Source organism: Sus scrofa, chromosome 1 (genome assembly GCF_054392235.1).
Source record: "Sus scrofa isolate SSC_HxYL_T2T_F1_AM1 chromosome 1, Sscrofa_HxYL_maternal_Yorkshire_Landrace_v2.0, whole genome shotgun sequence".
NCBI classification, from domain to species: Eukaryota; Metazoa; Chordata; class Mammalia; order Artiodactyla; family Suidae; genus Sus; species Sus scrofa.
Genome location: NC_139383.1, coordinates 233005826 through 233027540, shown reverse-complemented (window position 1 = coordinate 233027540; position 21715 = coordinate 233005826). Strand labels below are relative to the sequence as shown.

General features: G+C 41.6%; 1 protein-coding gene across 2 annotated transcripts in view; it reads right to left on the bottom strand.

Moving 5' to 3' along the window:
- The window catches only part of PIP5K1B (phosphatidylinositol-4-phosphate 5-kinase type 1 beta), a 340526-nt gene that overhangs the window by 196174 nt on the left and 122637 nt on the right, over nt 1-21715 (bottom strand). For both annotated transcript variants that reach the window (XM_021064629.2, XM_021064626.2), the window contains exon 3: nt 19155-19223. In XM_021064629.2, the coding sequence (XP_020920288.1) occupies nt 19155-19223 (69 nt within the window). The remainder of the gene's footprint in view (nt 1-19154; nt 19224-21715) is intronic.

Sequence of the window (21715 nt, the reverse complement as noted above, 5' to 3'; positions counted from 1 at the left end):
AACAAATGGGACTTCATTAAACTTCAAAGTTTCTGCACAGCAAAGGAAACCCTAAACAAAATGAAAAGACAACCTACAGAATGGGAGAAAAACTTTGCAAGTGAATCAACTGACAAGGGATTAATCTCTGAAATTTATAAACAACTTATGCAGCTCCATACCAAAAAAGCAAACAACCCCATCAAAAAATGGGCAGAAGATCTAAACAGACAATTCTCCAAAGAAAACATACAGATGGCCAAAAAACACATGAAAAGATGTTCAACATCACTCACTATTAGAGAAATGCAAATCAAAGCCACTATGAGGTACCACTTACACTGGCCAGAATGGCCATCATCAAAAAGTCTACAAACAGTAAGTGCTGGAGAGGGTGTGGAGAAAAAGGAACCCTATTACACTGTTGGTGGGATTGTAAATTGGTGCAACCACTGTGGGAAACAGTATGGAGATTCCTCAGAAAACTAAAAATAGAACTACCATTGGATCCAGCAATCCTACTCCTGGGCATCTATCCAGAGAAAAGATATATGTACTCCAGTGTTCATTGCAGCACTCTATGCAATAGCCAAGACATAGAAACAACCTAAATGTCCATCAACAGAGGAGTGGATCAAGAAGAGGTGGTACATATACACAATGGAATATTACCCAGCCATTAAAACGAACGCAATACCGGCATTTGCAGCAACATGGATGGACCTAGAAATTGTCATGCTAAGTGAGGTCAGTCAGACGGTGAGACACCAACATCAAATGATATCACTGGCGTGTGGAATCTAAAAAAAGGACACCATGAACATCTTTGCAGAACAGATACTGACTCACAGACTTTGAAAAATGTATGGTTTCCAAATGAGACAGGTTGGGGGATGGAGGAATGCACTGGGGGTTTGGGATGGAAATGCTGTAAAATTTGGTTGTGATGATCGTTGTACAACAATAAATGTAATAAAATTTATTGAGTAATTAAAAAAATAAAAAATATAGAATAAATACAAAAACATCAGGAAATTTTTTAAAATTAAAAATAACATGGGAAGTCTTGCATTATGAATAATGTAATTAAAATAAGGCATTAAGAAGTTCTTGCTGTGGCACAACAGGATTGGCGGTGTCTCTGCAGTGCCAGGATGCAGGTTCAATCTGTGACTGAACAGTGGATTAAAGGATCCCCAGTTGCCACAGAAGCAGCATAGGTCACAACTGTGACTTGGATCTGATCCCTGGCCAGGGAATCACTGCTGCAAGGGTGGCCAAAAAAATAAAATAAGATAAAATAAGGCAATTAACTAGCACAAAAATAAGAATTGAAGAGTTCCCATCATAGCTCAGCAGAAACAAATCTAACATCCATGAGGATGTAGGCTTGATCCCTGGCCTCGATCAGTGGGTTAAGGATCCAGTGTTGCTATGAGCTGTGGTGAAGGCTGCAGATGAAGCTCAGATCTGGCATTGCTGTGGCTGTTGTGTAGGCCGGCAGCAATAGCTCTGACTAGATGCCTAGCCTGGGACCACCTCCAAGTGTGCCCCTAAAAAGACAAAACACAAAAGACAAAAAAAAAAAAAAAAAAAGAATTGAAAGCAAAGACAAAAGCTTTAAAGGAAATATTTTAAAAATCTGATTTTATAAAATCTTGGGTAAAAAAATTAAGTAAAATTAAAAGACTAATTTAAAGCCAGAAAAACATTTGCCACAAAAATTCAAGCCTCTGACAGATAAAAGTAGCTCTAAAAACAGATAATCTTCAAAGTCAATAAAAATCACCTGAAAAAAAATGGTCAAACTTACTTGTGATAAAAATAAATGCAAATTAAAATGAAAATTATGGCATCTTCACCTATCCTACAGGCAAAGCTTTTTTTGTTTTTTTTTTTTGTTTTTTTTTTTACAAAATTCGTAACATTATAGTTGTATCCAAAGTAAATATTCCATAGGACATATGGGAAAAGGGAATAGTGGAAGAGACTTGTCTTCAAGTTTAAAATAATTAAGTTAAAAATAAGGAAATAATCTTGGGGAAGGACTGTGTTGATTGTACTGCTTAGTTTTTCCATGATTTTCTTAAAAATGCATGTAACACAAAGCTGGATTTTCCCTGCCCAGCTGTCTTCCCCCCCTCCTGCTGTCTTCAATGACACATGTGCACCCCATTCTACTGCATTCTGTGTCCTCAGAGAGAATGACATTTCATCTCCCCAAGAGAATTCTACTGGCCCAGAATGAGCAGCTAGAACACATAAAGGCAGAGACAGATGGGGAGAAAGGACTCTTGGAACCCAGTAGATTTTTCAAACTATTTCAGACACTGGGAGATGGTAAAGCTACAATAGAAAACATCAACCTTTTTTTTTTTTTTGCCTTTTCTTGGGCCACTCCCGCGACATATGGAGGTTCCCAGGCTAGGGGTCGAATTGGAGCTGTAGCCACCGGCCTACGCCAGAGCCACAGCCACGCGGTATCTGAGCCATGTCTGTGACCTACACCACAGCTCATAGCAATGCTGGATTCTTAACCCACTGAGTGAGGCCAGGGATCCAACCTGCAACCTCAAGGTTCCTAATGGGATTTGTTAACCACTGCGCCACGATGGGAACTTCAAACTTTTTTTTTTTTTTAAATGACGGAAATCAAAGAAAACATTTTCCCTTTCTGTTCATATTTTTTTTCTCCCAAAAGTTTCTTTAATGGACAGAAGTTAGATTTCCTTTTGCCACAGAACTCCACTACTTTTTGAAACCAGACTGTCAGATTAGGAACCACCATCAAGAGAGGACGAGGTCCCAACCTACTTGAAATTCCAAATGTGAGCAGTGTCCTGGTTTGGAGAAGATGGAAGTAGTATATGTTCCTTCACTAAGTACTAAGTTTTACTGGTCTGCCAAGTCCTTGCTCTCACGGGACTTAAGATCCATTGGGGATGAGTGGGCATCCAGCAACAATAGTGGAGATTTCATACGTACAGAGCCAACTACCACGTTCCAAGAGCTTTCTCATACATTCTCAGATCTAACACTCAAACTATCCTGTGATGCTGCTGGGCTCTGATATTTACTGTCTTGCATGAGGCTGAGTTCATAAATGGCAGTCAGCCTGACCACCCCAGCCATGCCCCCTTCTCACCTGCTGCTGGTGATGAAGGATGAGCCAGGGTGGGTGCTCTCATCACTGCCAGTCATTGGGTTCTGAGTGCAGACTGAAAATCTGCACCCCTCCACAATTGTGTGAGGGATATGCTGCTTTAAAACTGTTTTTATTCCCTCTCTCTTCCTTTGAAATAGCAAACATGAAAGATCGTTGATCTTGTTTCTTTTATGTTACCAAAAAAAAAGGTGTTTTCTATGCTCCTGGGTGAGAAAAATAGGCTGCCAGCCAACCCCAAATCCTGATTCCCCCCCTGACAATTACTGGCATCTATCTAGGGCAGCCTTTAATTGGGCCAACATCTGGAAAGAACAGAACCTTTATGTGACAGGGCTGGGAAAAGAATGTCATTTAAAATTCATTGCTGAAGCTCTTCCATAAGCAGCCGATCATAAACAGTCTGTAGATCACAGACAAGGGGACTTGAAAATGCCATGTCATGAAGAGCCAACTTTCAAACACCCATTCAGTGACCTGTGATACAGATAATCACCATTACCTTTGACCGGAAATGGCCAGAAGAAGTGATCTGAGTTCTTTCAAATTGTTTGTTCTACAATCTGAACAGTCAAAGCCCAAATTCCATCTCCTTCGTCTCCACCCCCCTCCCCCCAAGAGATCTCACCTCTAATTGCAGATCCGGAACTGTAGGCTCAAGAACATATCTCTCCGGAAAGTCTATAACAATTTCAGAATTAAGAAAAAAGTGATACATCTCTTGAACGCTATGTTCTAGGCACTGTTGCGGGGCCCTACGGATGTCAAGATGATTGGGCAAGGTCCTTGCTTCCAGCTGCTCATGGTGCCCTTGACAGGACACAACTGCAAACAATTACTACAAAACAAAGTCATCCATGATATAACAGAGGTAAGTGCAGGGTGCTGAAGGAGGCCTGGGAAGCAGTGACTAATAGTCACTGCCTGGGAGCATGGGGAAGGGCCTTGAGAGAGTTGTTTCTGGAATAAGGACATTCTATTGTGATCAGCATAGGCAAAGAGCAACAGGGATGGACACATTCAGTGGGGCTGAAGTCAGGTATGCATTGAAGGTAATGGTGGGGGTTGGGTTAAGACACGCCCAGTGGGGGTGAACTATAAAGGATTTATAGGCTTGCTGTGGAGTATGAGTCTTCTCTTTAGGTAACAGAAGGCCAATGGAAGATTTTAAGGGAATGACATGGCCAGCTTTGTTTATCTCAGGAATATAACTCTCTGGAGGAAGGTGTTAGAAGGTAACACTATTCACAATAGTCAAGACATGGAAACAACCTAAATGTCCATCAACAGATGAATGGATAAAGAAGATGTAACACACACACACACACACACACACACACACACACACACACACAGGAATACTACTCAGCCATAAAAAAGAACAAAATTACGCCATTTGCAGCAACATGGACGCAACTAGAGAGTCTCATATTAAGTGAAGTAAGTCAGATATATGTGTAACTGGGTCACTTTGCTGTGCAGCAGAAATCGACAGAGCATTGTAAATCAACTGTAATAGAAAAATAAAAATATTTTTAAAAAATTAAAAAGTGAAGTCAAAAAGAGAAAGACAAATACCATATAATACCACTTGTATGTGGAAGCTAAAACACGACACAAATGAACCTACCTATCTATGAAACAAAGAGCCTGATGGACATAGAGAATAGACTTCGTGGTTGCCAAAGGGGGGGGAGGTTGGAGGAAGGATGAGTGGGAGGTTGGGGCTGGCAGATGGAAGCTATTCTATACAGGATGGATAAACAATAAGGTCCTACTGTATAGCACAGGGAACTATACTCAACGTTCTATGATAAACTATAATGGAAAAAAATGTGGGTGTTCTTCAGTTCTGGGGCCTCTCTTCCATCTATCTCACCAGTTCCTATGAATCTACAGCATGATGAGGTGAAGCAGAAGCCTAGACCTCTCCCCTGAGTCCCAGATCCATACTTCCAACTGTCTACTTGATTTTCCCCTTCAATGGTTCACTGACTCCCCTATACTAACAGGTTCAAACTGGGGACTGATTTTCTCTCACCAACCTTTCCCCACACCTTTCCTTTCCATCTGAATAAATGGTCACAACATCCACCTGGGTGCTCAAGTTAGAATCCCAGGATAATCAGTCATTCCTATCATGCCCTCACTCCCACATGCAGCCATGAAATGGTCCTAACTCTGAAACACACCTTGAACTTCTTTCCTTTCTCTCTTCCTCCTCCTAGCCTGCCACCCTAGCTTAGGCCACTGCCTATTTCTCTAACCCAGGGTTTCTCGCATTAGCACTACTGATGTTTGGGGCTGGACAGTTGTTTTGGGGAGGACTGCCCCGTGCATGGTAGGATGTGTAGCAACATTCCTGGGCTCCAGCTGCTAGATGCCAATAGCACCTTCGCCCTAGTTGTGATAGCATCGTCTAATGACCCTTGGGGACAAGCCAGCCCTAGTTGAAAGCCTCTGCTCTCACTCCACTTGGCCTCTCTCTTCCATGTTCAGTACCCTCCCCATCACACTGGCCTCTCCATCAGCTCCTTGAATCCACCCTGCTCCTTCCTGCCTCCAGGGCTCAGGAGATACTGTTCTATCAAGAATGATCTCGCTTCCACTCTTCTGTCAGCTAGTTCTTTCCCAAATTTGTGACCCAGCCCTGTGTCACCTCCCTAGGCTCTTCTGAATACCTCATCTAAAGATAGAGGCCCTGCCTGTGTATTTTATCTTCATAATACTTTTAAAGGTAGTAACAATTTTATTATGGTTACTTCTTCTGGTCCATCACTATCACAAAAATGAAAGCATGTTTAGAGCCAGAATTATAATTGTCTTGGCCTCTGCCCTGCTTCCAAGGCCTAGTTTAGTGCCAAGCTAAATAAATATTCATCAACTGAATAAATGAGTGAACACACAGATATACAATCAAATGTATATCTTATAGCCCAGACACTGACCATACTTTATTTATTTTGCTTTTTAGGGCTGCAACCCAGGGTTTCTCAGAGCCACAGCTGCCAGCCTATACCACAGGCACAGCAATGCCAGATCCGAGCCACGTCTGTGAGCTATACCACAGCTCACAGCAACACCGGATCCTTAACCCACTGAGCAAGGCCAGGGATCAAACCCACGTCCTCATGGATACTAATGGGGCTCATTAACCACTGAGCCACAATGGGAACTCCCTGACCACACTTTAAAATGACAAAACCACCATGTGAAAACTTAGCTCAGGAGAATTAGAATGTCCCTTAGAAAACCTACATTTCAGCGCTGTTCTCACTAACCAAATGTCCCCGATCCATAATGCAAAGCTGACAATGGTACATCTTGGATGAGGCACCAGCAGAAGAGAGAGAGGAGCTCATCTCTTTTCCACTGGGAAATCAGACCCCATGACTGAACCCTATTCCTTTTAATTCCTTATATTCCTTTGAATTGAACTCCATTTACATCTTTGGGGGTCTGAGGGTATATATGCATCAGGAGTCAATCAAAATAGATTCAGGAGGACGGAGAATCTTACAGTCTCCAGAGACCACAACCTCCCAGTCTGTCGCCTCTCCCTAGTGATATGCTGTGTGTCTCGGGGGCGAGGGCTTCCAGGCAGAGGGTGAACTCCTCATGTTCCTCTCGTGGTGTAAAAAAGTTTCAGTGAACTGAACTTGCAAAACAGACGAGCCATTTGGGGGAACTTGATTCCCATGGGGGAAAAGAACTTCTAAAATGGTCACCCTCTGACCCAGTGCTTTCTTTATCAGATCTTTTTAGCTCTTAAGCAGATTACTGGTTATTACTCCTCCTGTGACAGTCTACCAAACAGCTTTTAAAATGTGCCCTAATTTGACAGTTCAGAATATGTTACCCCTCCAAGTAGATGTCATCCCTTCTGGTCAATGTGCAGTCTGGGGTTAAGAGTAATTTTTGCAGTTATGACTTTGTCATTTTCTTTCCAGGGTTCGGCACAGTGCCCAAAGGATCGATTCGTTTTTCATTTCAAAATTGCTACACTCTTTCTAGAGAAAAGCATTCTTGAGGCTACAGTTCTGATCTATCTTCAGAGGTGAGACACTGTGGAGGAGGAAGGATGGCTTGTCAATCACCGAATTAGGGAAATCGTGCTTTAAAACTGTTGAGTTTTGTGCATTTGCCCTGTTCCAGAGATGTCTGGATTTATCTGTGCCACTGGCCCCCATTATTCTACTGGATAGTTGAGAATTTTCCATTTTAATATCACAGGCACCACAGTGTTCAGAGGAGAGTATACTGGTTAGGGTCTGACAGACCCTAGAGAGAGGCAGACAGGGTTCAAATCCCAGCCTTATTCTGCCACTGACTTGCTGTGTGCCCTGGGGCAGGTTACCTAACTCTCTGTACCTCAGTTTTCTCATCTGTAAAATGGAAGTAACAGTATTACCCCAAAGGTTGTTTTGAAAGTGAATGAGTTAACAACACTAAAGTGCATAGAATGGTGGCTGGTACGTGCTCAGGAATTAATAAATGTTAGCTCTTGTGAGTAGCAGAGCTTTAAAATGCTTCCAATTGGTAATAATTACACTTTAATTTGCTGAATTAATAAGTTTCTGGCTGGAGTGGGCCCAGTGGTGTTTGATAAAGAAGATTCTTCCAGCAATCAATGACTCTAACTAAATAAAACATCAAAAGTCCTGAGTAAGCCCACAGTATATGTTCTGTGAACGTGTCCTAAGTAGACATAAGCCTTGAACCTCATACATGGCCTGTTGTCTTTTTCGGAATCCAGAATTTTAAATTTCTATGATCGTATGCAATGTCTTAAGACCTATCTTTACAAAATCCTGTTAAGTATCCAGGTAAGGGTAGCGGGACAATAGTGATAAAAATGGCCAAGCCCTAAACATTGGGACAGGTGCCGGCTGACCGGATCAGAAGCCATTTGGCCAAGCTGTGCAGGGAGGTGTACAGATCACCTGCAGGTATTATTCCTTGTGACTTCAAAACAAAAGCATCTTTGTGCCCCGAGACTAGGACCTTCAGCTCAGATGGCACAAGCGGCTGCAGAAGCACTGGGAAACCCAGCCTCCCAGCCTGCCATGAACACCAAATGCAACAACGCAATGGTTCCTGCTGCCCCTGAAGGAAGCTGGACAGCAAAGCTGGGATGTAGAATGTCAGGGTTTTGGGACTTTCCATGGTCAACCAGGGTGCAGAAGTGCAGCAAACCTGGGTGGCTTAGCGCACAGATGTTCCTTCCAAAGTGAATGCTAAAAGAGGTCACTTCAAAATGGCCAGTTCAGGAGTACCCATGTGGTTCAGCACTTAGTGAACCCAACTAGCATCCATGAGGACGAGGGTCCATCCCTGGCCTTGCTCAGTGGGTTACATGTCCAGCATTGCTGTGAGCTATGGTATAGGTCGCAGATGTGCCTCAGATCCTGAGTTGCTGTGGCTGTGGCGCAGGCTGGCAGCTACAGCTCTGATTGGACCCCTAGCCTGGGAACCTCCATATGCCAAGGGCGTGGCCCTGAAAAGACAAAAAAAAAAAAAAAAAAAAAAAAAAAACTAACAACAACAACAAAAATGACTAGTTCAGAGAAACAACCCAAGGGAGTGTGGAGTTGGCTTCTCTACCTATTTATTTATTTACTGATTGATTGCTTTTTGCTTTTTAGGCCCACACCCGCAGCATATGGAGGTTCCCAGGCTAGGGGTCAAATCATAGCTGCAGCTGCCAGCTTATGCCATAGCCACAGCAATGCAAGATGTGAACAGTGTCTGCGATCTATACCACAGCTCACGGCAACACAAGATCCTTAACCTATTGAGTAAGGCCAGGGATCGAACCTGTGTCCCCATGGATGCTAGTCAGATTCGTTAACTGCTAAGCCACGATGGGAACTCCTTCTCTACCTATTTAAAAGCTGCTGGTGGTTTTTACTTAATTATCTGCCACCTCTTGCTTAAACGTCATCAAGGCAGATTTGAAATCACTTGCTTTAGGGCTTTTCGAGGATGAGAGCACCGCTGATCCTCTACAGAAGCCGAGGGATCTGGAGGGAAAATCTGTACAAAAAAGGAGGGGATGGCAATGGTATATGATTCTACATGCTTCTAAATGGAGCAAGATTATTTAAAACCCCCCACTCTGGTGCAGATCATCTCCTTGCTGCTTAATTTTAAAAGCACAAAGGCAGCTCATCATTAGAAGCACATCTTTCTCTCTTCCTTCCAAAGCCTGCAGAGAAGGAAAGAATATTTGTTCCAGCACTCTCCACCTACTCTCTAATGCCCAGGCCAGGCCAGAGCCAGCTCCTGGATGCTAAGAGACAGCTCTCACTAGGAGCCCAGCTCTGGGGCAGGCAGTCACATTGGCTGCCATGCTCAGTTGTAACAAAACTAATCTAATTGGAAATCAGAGGCTGAGAGTTCCTGCTCTTGCTAATACAACAGTGCCTTCACTCGCTAGCATTCTATTTATTCCAGGATGTCTTCACATTTGTTAAATCATTTGATCCTCACAGCGTTGGGAGCCGGTCAAGGCAGGTATTCATTATATTTCATCCACGAGAAAAATTAAGATTCAGATCAATTACGGAAAATGGCTAAGATTGTACATCTAGTATTTGAGTTGGACTCATACCTACTGGCCCCTTAAAGGCTTGGTTTGGCTGAAAAACCTTGTCACTACTAACATTTTGAGAATTCTTTTTTGAGGGCTCTGCCCCGGGCATTGTGGGGTGCAACACTGCTGGCATCTGCCTCCTAGCACCAGCCCCCTCATTGTGACAACCAAAAGGTCACCAGACGTTGCCAAATGCTCTCTGGGCACTGGGTGAGGGTTAGGGTGATTTGGATTAAGGTAAAGTAGGAATAACACTTGGAATGCCAAAGAACCACTCTGCCTCAGATCAGTGTAGGCTACTCAATGCAATGTGTCTGTTAAGCTACAGAGTGTGGTACCATCAGAGCAGAAAGCAAGGGTCTTATTTTTGGAAGTGGTGGCATTCTAGAGTTTGAAGGCAAGAAAGAGCAGTCAGGGCTTGGGACATATGCCAACCCCCTTTTTCCCACCTTAAGATGTTATTTATTTGGTTTTTGAATAGGCACATCATTCCTATGGTTCAAAATTAAATAATATATATATATACAAAAAAGCTTCCTTCAACTCAAGATTCCTACCACCTGGTTCTCCCCAGAGGCAGTCGATGTGGACAGCTGCCTGTGAATCTCCCCAGAGAGGTTTTAAAAAAGAGCGTGCATTTAAATAAATCCTTCCTCTTAGTGCAAAGCACCTCTGAGTCATTACTTTACTCATGTTTAAAAAGTCATAAAGGATATCTTTCCCTGCCATGTGGTTAAGAAGCAGGCTTTGTACCTCCCACCTCATCACTGCCTTCCTCCACTGGGCAGGGATACTGGCTGAGACAGTGGGTTTACATGACAATCTATATCTTTTTTTTTTTTTGCTTTTTAGGGCCAGTGCACTCAAGGCATATGGTGGTTCCCAGGCTAGGGGTCAAATTGGAGCTACAGCTGCCAGCATACATCACATCCACAGTAAAGCAGGATCTGAGCCGCATCTGTGATGCACACCACAGCTCATGGCAATGCCAGATCCTTAATCCACTGAGCAAGGCCAGTGATCGAACCTGCAACCTCATATTTCCTAGTTGGATTTGTTTCCACTGTGCCACAATGGGAACTCTGACAATCCACTTCTTTCTTTAGGGCTGTACTCGCAGCATAAGGAGGTTCCCAGGCTAGAGGTTGAATCAGAGCTGTAGCCGCCAGCCCACGCCACAGCCACAGCAACGCCAGATCTGAGCCATGTTTACGACCTTCGCCATAGCTCACGGCAACGCTGGATCCTTAACCCACTGAGCAAGGTCAGGGATCGAACCTGTGTCCTCATGGATACTGGTTGGGTTCATTAATGGCTGAGCCACAATGGGAACTCCAACAATCTACATCTTAAAAACAAAACAAAATGGAAAAAAACTGGGGAACTGGGGTCAAGGACCCTGTTTGTATCCACAGAGGTCAGTTTCCTACTAGGGCACTTGGAGTGCCGTCATCAGGCATGTCCACCATGGTGGAAACTGGTCAGTGAGATTCAGGGCACATTTGAACTTGTGTTGGTGCCAAAGATAGGCCCTCCAGACCTATGGCAGCCTGTGGAAGTCATCAAAACAAGTCCTAATGAGGACTTGTGAGCAGGCCTAGGATGAAAGGAGTAGAGGAGGGAGATGTGACAGGCCTGGAATGACAACCTTTGGATGGAGAGGCGAAAGAGGAAGAAAAGCAAATGGCAGGATTAAAAACTTTCCACACCTAATGGAAATTGGTGTAGCCATTATGGAAAATAATACAGTGGTTCCTCAAAAAACTAGAAAAACAGAATTGCCATATGAGCCAGCAATCCCACTGGATTTGAGGCATATATCACCACAAAAGTGTAATTCAAAAAGATCTGTGCACTCCTGTGTTTGTAGCAGCTCTATTCACAACAGCCAATACATGCAAACAACTTAAATGTCCATCAACAGATGAATGGAAAAAGATGTGGGATATATACAATGGAATATTACTCAGCCATAAAAAAGAATAAAATAATGCCATTTGCAACTCTCATACTAAGTGAATTAAGTCAGCAAGAGAGACAAGTATCATGATATTACCTATATGCAGAATCTAAAATATGACACAAAGGAACTTAACTATGAAACACAAACAGACTTAGGGACATAGAGAACAGACCTTAGGTTGCCAAGGGGGACAAAAGATGGGGGAGAGATGGATTGTCGAGTTTGGGACTAGTGGATGCAAACTATTATATATAGAATGGAGAAACAACAAGGTCCTATTGTATAGCACAGAGAACTATATTCAGTATCCTATAATAAACCAGAATGGAGAAAAACACAACAGCTTCCTATGCCAGCTGACTGGGAAACACTGATTCTGATGGATAAGTCATAATATCAGCACATGATGTGGCTGGAGCTTTACACTATTTTCCTGACCAAGAACTGCTAGGTGACTTGGCATAAACCACTGAACCATGCTTACATGTTGGTTTTGGAAGGGTAGGGGGAGGAGAGGTGGGCAATTTCTTCACATACAAAATAGAGAAAACTCAAGACTTCTGGCATCAACATTTTACCCAAATTTAAACCATTCAATTTTTTTTTTTTTTTTTTTTTTTTGGCCTTGCCAGCAGCATGCAGAAGTTCCTGGGCCAGGAATCAAACCTGTGCCACAGCAGCAACCCGAGCCATAGAAGTGACAACACTGGATCCTTAACTTGCTGAGTCACAGGGGACCCCCCCCCTTTTTTAAAACCATTCTTAAAGTGAGTTGATGTCCTGCTTTCTCATTCCTTCCATCCTTATCACCTTGTTAAGAACCATCTCTTCAAACTTCTCTAGTTCCACTGATGGCAGAAAATTTCTAGTAGTTACTCTAATTGGAAACATCTAGGTCAGCTTTGATTGTGATTTGCACTGTCATTTCATCAGGCCACTCATCTCTAAATCAGTGGTACCTCACCACCTAGAGCTGTGCTGTCCAACATGGTAGCCATTGGCCACACATGCTTATTTAAATTTAACTAAAATTAAAATTAAAAATTCTTTCCTCAAACACAGGGGCCCCATTTCAAATGCCCAACAGCCACACACAGCTTGTAGCTGCTGTGTTAGTACAGATAATAGAACATTTCCATTATTGCCCAGGGTTCTAATGGGCAGTTCTGGCTCAGAACATGAAATCCTAACTCCTCCAACCAGCAATCCATGCTAGCTGTCACTTAGAGCTGGCTCATACTTGCAAAAATGCCTCTGCTCTCCCCAAAGAATGACACTTAGCTTTTTCTAGGCCAGACTCTCTTGTCCCTCCAATGAGTCACATTCATCCCTGATTCTGTGCCTGTGGCCACCGGATTCCCCATCACTGAGACAAAAGTGTGGGTGGATCAATGTACAGTCACCTAAGGAGTGTGATTTTCTGCCATGACAAAAAGCAATGAGACATCTATGAAATTTTAATCCCAGGAAAATGTTCTAACGAACAAATCCAAGAAAAGGACTTGTCCGCAGAAGCCTGTAATGAGCTTTGGGCTTGCTAGGACTTGCTCTTAGAGGATTAAGTGAAATGCCCCTTGTCTTGACACTTAATACCAATTCAAGTTGTTATTTAATGTTATCATGTAAGCCTCTTATCTATTTTTTCCTCTTAAATAAGCTGTATGGATATAGTAAGCAGGGACTAGTCCAAACATGAATTTCTTTTGCATCTTCCTCTCCTATCTCACTTTTCTATCCCAACAGTGCAGAGGCTGCAAACTGGCCATCCCATAGGGGCCAGATGTGATTGCCATAGTGTGTTGATTTTCCAGAGTGTTTTGCTTTTTTGGTTTTGGGGTTTTGGGTTTTGTTATTGTTGTTGTTTGAATAGGAACAGAATTGCTTTATTCAGGAGGCCAGCACCTGGGGAGACGGCACACTCTTGTCCAAAAACCAACTACAAAATTCTGCTCCACCATGAAAGTTTTGAAAGGGAGACTCATTTGGGGAGGGGGCCAGAGTCTTCATCATCTTCCACTGTGTACAGACTTTCTTTCAGAGTGTATTTTTGAAGTATTTTGAATCAGTTGCCAGTCTTTAACAATTAGGAGGCTTCCTATCAGAATACACATTTTTGGTTCTTGAAAAATCAGTTATCTGGCAAACCTGGGTGAGCAATCATGCAGAGCTCTATCAGCTGGCACTGAGGGCCACCTGCCCCTTTTAAACACGGTGTGTACTCTCCTGTTTACCATCTTCCCCCTGCTTGTTTCACACTTTGGTTACCTGCCTGGCCCCTGGAGGCTTTTGCATTTACAACTCTTGCAGAAGACACCCAATACATGAACTGAGAACAGAAGTACTACACTTTGTAACAAAGCCAGGCAGCCCTAATGCCTATTTAATGGGCAACATGTTTGTTTTTAAGCAGCTGAAAAACAAAAAATTCTTATTTCAGCCATTAGTAAAAGATATTAACCTCCCCAGCTGATTTTAGTGTTTCTTCTGGACTTGTCAAAAACTGATAGTGGATTAGGGAAATGGTCAACCGGCAGAACAAAAAGCAGTCAGCCTACATAATCACATGCAAATAATTGAGACTCAGAGAGCATAACATCGTTCCATGAACTCTGAATGTTCCCTAACAACACGCAGACGTCATCGGTCATCGCTCTCCTGATGCTGAGTGTTGCTGGCAGCTGCCCAATGAATCTTGATACAGAAAGCCTAAACCTACCCATTAACTCCAACCCATACTGATTTCTCCTCTTCTGAGCCCTGTATTATAGACTACTGTGTTCTAAAACTGTTTTCATGTCTCGGCTCTCCCATTCAACTGGAAGTTTCTTATAAACTCCTTTGAAATTTTTCCCACGCCTAGCACCCTAGACCAGGGTGTTCTTAACCTGGACTGGCTTCAGTCACAGGCAAAAATCTAATGGGTCATCAAGTCCTTATTAAAAAGGAGCATACCCTAAGGTCAGGGCTTCCAGACTGAGGAAGAAATTTAATTTTAGGCTATCTGTAAAAGGGACAATAGTTAATGAAATTCACGGTGGCCTTGATGACACCCATCTAGTCTGTTGGCATTCCCTGTTTCCTGTCATTTGCACGTTTGCAAAGTATAAATTTTATGTCTTTTTGAAGGTCAAGCATAAAAAATATGAAGCTACACAGGGTCAACTCATGCATTATGTTAGTAGAGACTAAGTGAAAAAGGAGAAAAATTGCTATTCTTTGGAAATATCGGTCCAACCAGGTACACGTCCATTAATTATAACATCTAATCCGTACTTCTCCACCGTGTCTGAAAGGATGCCACAAGAATGTTCTAGGTACCTTTAAATCAAGATTCATTAAACTTGAGAATTCTCCTTATCTGCAATTAATTTAACAAATCTTTCATCATAGGAAATGTAGTTTATGTGACAAACTCTTTATGGACCTCTGCAGGTTTGTGAAAGACATGCGCTTCTTCTCCAAATGTACACAGCCATTTATTTACTCACACATGCTCAAATTCTGCTGAGGAACTGTCTCACATACGGTTTCCAGAAGGTACCTTTCTCTCATGTTTGAAAATAGGGATGATTTTTGCTTATCTCTTGCCTTTTTTTTCAATTATAGTTGATTTACAATGTTGTGTCAATTTCTGTACAGCATGGTAACTGAGTCATACATATGTATATATTCTTTTTCTCACACCATCTTCCAGTGTCTTCTATCCCAAGAGACTGGATATAGTTCCCTGTGCTGCACTTTAGGACCTCACTGCTTACCCAACCTACATGTAATAGTTTGTATCTGCCAACCACAAATTCCACATCCATCCTACTCTCCCCCGCCCCGTTGGCAACCGTAAGTCTATTCTCTATGTCTGTGAGTGTGTTTTTGTTTTGTAGGTAGGTTCATTTGTGCCATATTTTAGTTCCACATATAAGTGATACCATATCGTGTTTATCTTTCTCTTTCTGACTTACTTCACTTTATCTCCTGCCTTTTGATAAGTCTTCCCTTCTCCTGATTTTACAAAGCTCATACTCAGTGGTTTCCCTACTGTAGCTGCAAGTTCTTTCATCTGGAAATGGTTCAACTGAGCCTAGAGACAAACACATTTGTTGTAGCTGATGGAACTCTTTATCATCCCCTCCCCTAACTCCACCATTAACACCTCCAGCTTAAAGAACTGTTGCTTAATGGAGAGGAATTAAATTGAGTAGTTCAGCTGAGCTGTTAGCTGTTAGCAAAGTAACACTTTCTCTAAGAGATCCCTTCTTCCCTTTGCATATCAACACCATATTTATTGAGAGCTATAATTCCAGGCACTGCAGTTGCCTCTGTGGTGCTTTTCTTACAGAGAGGCTACCTCTTCTTCCACTACTAATCTTCCTTTTAAAAACAGAGATCAGGAGTTCCCATCGTGGCGCAGTGGTTAACAAATCCGACTAGGAACCATGAGGTTGTGGGTTCGGTCCCTGCCCTTGCTCAATGGGTTAACGATCCGGCGTTGCCGTGAGCTGTGGTGTAGGTTGCAGACTCGGCTCGGATCCCGAGTTGCTGTGGCTCTGGCGTAGGCCGGTGGCTGCAGCTCCGATTCGACCCCTAGCCTTGGAACCTCCATATGCCGCGGGAGCAGCCCAAGAAATAGCAAAAAGACAAAAAAAATAAAATAAAAAAAAATAAAATAAAATGAAAACAGAGATCATTAAAAAGGTCCCTATGCCATTACGCATTTTAAAAAATCATTGATTTTTTTGTCCTCTTAAGTTACTCCGTCTTCTCTTCTTAGAATTATTTGCTATATCAGAATCTGATTTTTTTTATAACCTTTCCAACACTGCTGAGTCAAATAGCCTCTTAGAAATAGCAATCATAGAATCATACCTATAATATTATTAAAAACCTACTTAACTAATTCTTGGGCAAGACCCACTTAGCAAACTCCAAGATCACATGGTCACATTATTTTTTTATTACTTTTGCATCACTACAGAGCTTCTGTAAATCAGAACTCAGTCAAGAATTGCAGTGCACAGGGAACTATATTCAATATCCTGTGATAATGGAAAAGAATATGAAAGAGAATATATACGTATAACTGAATCACTTTGTACAGGAGAAATGAACACAACAACTATACTTTGATAAAATTTAAAAATAAAAAAGTGAACTGAAGCAAGCAAAATTATATATAAATATATATACATGATCTTCTTTCGTTTTGGCCACATCCATGATGTGAAAGTTCCTGGGTCAGGGATCAAACCTGGGCCACAGCAGCAACCTAAGCCACTGCAGAGACAACACCAGATCCTTAACCTGAAGCGCCACAAGGGAACTCCAGTTTTGACGATATATTTAATCTCAATATATCCAGAATTTATTATCATTTCAACATGGGTCCCCAATTAAATTTTTAATGAGAAAAAAAAAAACTGCAGTGCATCTTGATGCTGACTGAGAAAACGCCCTGAAACTGATTAAAAGTCATGATAGGCTGGGAGTTTGACCATCTCTGTGTTGGTCTCATGTTTGAATTTACGAAGAGTCTTGGATAAATGAGATAGGATTTGGTTTTCCACCTGTGTCTAAAAATAAATAATAATGCACTGTTGCCTCTGTCCATATTCATGAGTTTTCTGAGCTCTCACAGGACCTTTGTGAGCTCCTGAATCTTTACCCGACTCCTCTCCAACCACATCATCACTTTGGATGGCAACCTTCCTGTCTATACTTCTAGGTTTGGCTGAGTAGCAAAGGGCATATTATTCCACATGAAAATGGAACAGGAAACACATCGTGTTAGCTCCATGACCTGAATCTGTGGGTAGATCACATGGCTCATGTACTTTATGAGAAAACCTCTCACTAGTTATCCATTAACGAGTATAAAAGGCAAAAGGAAATGTTAAGATAGAATAAACCTTCAATACACAAACCTCCTACTCCCAAGAGAGAAGGAGGGTAAAGGCTTTTAAAAGCTAAACTGTCAAGTCAATTTAAAGTCAGGAGCAGTTGTGCCTGGGAACATATATTACTCATTAATGCTTCTGAACATCAGCTTGGTTGCTAGGAGCCAAGAATGTATCGAAATCAAAGGGTGGTCAGGGAAGATACTGGGAAGTCTGAAAAGAGGTCTTTGTGAAGTGGGCTGAAGACATAGAATATGAACGGCTTAGAAAGAGGTAAGATAACATTTCCTGTTAAGAAAATATATATATATATTTTTAGGGCTGCACCCACAGCATATGGAGGTTCCCAGGCTAGGGGTCCAATCAGAGCTGGCCCACACCATAGCCACAGCAACACCAGATCCAAGTTGCATCTGTGACCTACACCACAGATCATGGCAATGCCAGATCCCCAACCCACTGAGCAAGGCCAGGGATCGAACCTGAGTCCTCATGGTTACTAGTCAGATTCATTTCCACTGAGCTACAACAGGAAACTCCTAACAATATTTTTAAAGGTAAATTATTTTTAAAATTTTGGTGGCAAGTACTCAAGTCAATTGAAAGATTTTCTTCAGTGGACACAGAACACTGCACACACATAAGGTCCTTCTTCTTAGGAGTAAGAAGGGTTTTCAAAGAACTAACCTCTGACAATGTTTTATATCAGAGCAACTATGGTGGGCAGAAAAATACACACCCCAAAGATGTCTGTGTCTTCAGATCTATGACTATGCTGTGTTATATGATAATAAGGAGTAAGGGTGGAGAGGAAATTAAAGTTGCTAATTAGATGACTTTAAAATAAAGAGATGAGGAGTTCCTGTTGTGGCACTGAGGAAACCAATCTGACTAGTAACTATGAGGTTGCGTGTTCAATCCCTGGCGTTGCTCAGTGGGTTAAGGATCCAGCATTGCCGTGAGCTGTGGTGTAGGTCGAAGATTCAGCTCAGATCCAGCAATGCTGTGGTGTAGGCGTGGGCAGCTGTAGCTCTGATTGGACCCCTAGCCTGAGAACCTCCATATGCTGCAGGGCAGCCCTAAAAAGCAAAAAATTAAAATAAAATAATAAAATAAAGGGATTATTCTTGATTATCCAGAAGAGGCAATGTAATCACAAACATCCTTTAAAGTCTCTGAGTAAAAGAGTAAAGTCTCTGAGTAAAAGACTCAAATAGCTTTTACTGGCTTTGAAGTTGGAAGGAAATCATGATACAGAAAACGCAGGAAGCCTCAAGGAAGCTGGAAAAGACAAGGAAATGGACTCTTCCCTAGAGCTTCCAGAAAGGAAGGCGGCCCCATAGGCACCTGGATCTTGACTCAGTGAGACCCATATCAGACTTGGGACCTACAGAACTGTAAGATAGAAAATTTGTGTTGCTTAAGCCATTAACTTTGTGTTCATTTGTAACAGAAGTGGGAAACAAATGTTTTGGAGGAAGCCAAGGCTTATAGCAATATCAGCATTCTAGACAATAAAATTATTCCTCTTTCTGAGCTGAAGAAAGAAAAGAACACACTTACCTTTTTATAGGTTTTTTCTTCATTTGGTTTCCCAGGTGCTGCATCTCCATTTTCAGCAGCAGATGACATCTACAAGAGAAAAATGTACCTGACTGAATTTAGAAATTCTACTCCGAAATACAATATGCTAATAATATTGTCACCTAGAGAAGCTGTTTTGGTTAATTACATTTTTGTTGTTATGGCTGTTGTCTCCGAGAAAGAGCGAGATTTCTCAGAATACTAAAACAAACAAAAAAATCTGTGTTCTTCAATCTTTCCAAAAGAAAGCTTTACTTATAAATCATTTTGGTAGCATATTTTATTCTGTATCCTTAAGAAAGGTGCTATGAAAATCCAAGCTCATACTATGTGTATAAGTTTCTTTCCACAAAGCCTTTAAAAAAAAGCCCTTTTCTGTTTACAGACGCTTCCTATAAAAGTATCTGGAAAGTACCAAAAATATGAATCAGAACAACAACAACAACAAAAGCCACTCAATTCTACTGTCCTTGGGCAACCCCACTCTTCATATTTTGGTATATTTGTTTCCACCTTTTGCTTCATGCACTTTCATGTTAAAAACTTTTTTTTTCTTTTTAAGACTCTACCCACAGCATACCGAAGTTCACAGTCTAGGGGTCGAATCAGAGCTACAGCTGCAGGCCTACACCACAGTCACAGCAAAGCGGGATCCGAGCCATGTCTGTGTCCTACACCACAGCTCACGGCAATGCCAGATCCTTAACCCACTGAGCTAAGCCAGGGACTGAACCCTCATCCTCATGGATCCTAGTTGGGTTCGTTAACTGCTGAGCCACATGGGGAACTCCATCACATTACAAATTTTATGATACCATCTTGTTGCAGAATTTTTCACTGAACATTTATATAATAAACACTTTCCCATTTGACTATAAAAATCACATTGTAACAAGAACTTTTTCTAGTTGCCAGAGACACCACTGTGTGAACACAATTCTATGTTAATATTTTAGCTAACAATGCCAACACTGAAGGATAGGTACGGTGGTTCAGGGGTTTGGCTTCTACAAATAACGCAACAGGAATGATTCTGTGCTTCTGTCTTTGTCCAACTTCAATGTTGTCTTGGATTAGTTTCCTAGAATCTCTAGGTCACTAAAAAATTGAAAGCCCTTACCACATATTGCTTAATTTCTTTCCAAGGAGAATACAACCATTCACATTACCAGCTGTGAGTAGGAGCTGGTTTCATTACATGCTTAGCAATGACAATTATCATTTTAACTACGTTTGCTAATTTAACAGGTGAAAGAAAGTACCTCCTGATTTTAATTTTCATCTTTGAAAATTATTAGCAAAGGTTAACATTGTTTGCATATCTTTTTTTGGCTCTTTGAGTTTCTTCTTTTGGCTTTTATTTTGTCCATTTATCTATCAGGTACTTAATATCTTAGGTATTGGTTTTTACCTATTATGAGCAGTAATATCAGTGGTTTCCATATTGATTTTTATGTATTAAGGTTATTAATCTGTTTATAAGCACATTGTTAGTATATTCCATTCTGCTGTCTTTTCATTTGTTTTATAATTATGACAGAGAAGTTTCACATTTTTCATACTTAAAACTATTGACTATCTTTGTAATTTCTTAAAATGATTTTAGATAAAATATTTTTTCTCTAAAATATTTGGGAGGTATCAGATGTTTATACCATTGGGCGGTATCAGATGGTTAAACATATTCCTCTCACCTCTTAATAATAATATTTTTGCATTTTACGTCTTTTTTTTGGTTGTTGTTGTTCTTTTGTATTTTCTAGGGCCTCACCCATGGCATATATAGAGGTTTCCAGGCTAGGGGTCGAATCAGAGCTGTAGCTGCCAGCATATGCCACAGCCACAGCAACACAGGATCCGAGCTGAGTCTTCGACCTACATCATAGCTCACGACAACGCTGGATCCTTAACCCACTGAGCGAGGCCAGGGATCGAATCTGAAACCTCATGGTTCTTAGTCGGATTCATTTCCACTGCACCACAATGGGAACTCCGCATTTTACTTCTAATTCATCTGATTTTTAAAGCCAATTTCTTACATGGTAAACAAGGATAACTACAGAATCTGGGAGCCATGATATTTAAAGGTCATATCTTAAACTGCAAAGATGAGTATTCTATATGCTATGGGGAGGAAAGCCCCTGACTTTCTCATAAGCCTTTGAAGCACATTTTAAATCTTGTGCTTGGAGTTCCCTTGTAGCTCAGTGGGTTAAAGATGTGGCTTGGGTCACATCTGTGATGTGGGTTTAATCCCTGACCTGGAAACTTCTGTGTGCCACAGGAGTGGCCAAAACAAAACCTGTCATGCATGGCTCAGTGGTTAACGAATCCAACTCATTTTGGTGAGTTTTGAGTAATATATGAGTGGAATTAGAATATACCTGCAAGATTTTATAATATCAGGCTCAGGGTAAAAACCAAACTAATCCCTCTATCATTCCCCTTGAAAGCTCCAATTACATAATCACTTTAAGAATACATAGGGATTAATCTGATATTTGATCTCTATTTTTCCATTAGAATATGCTTGTGTCTCC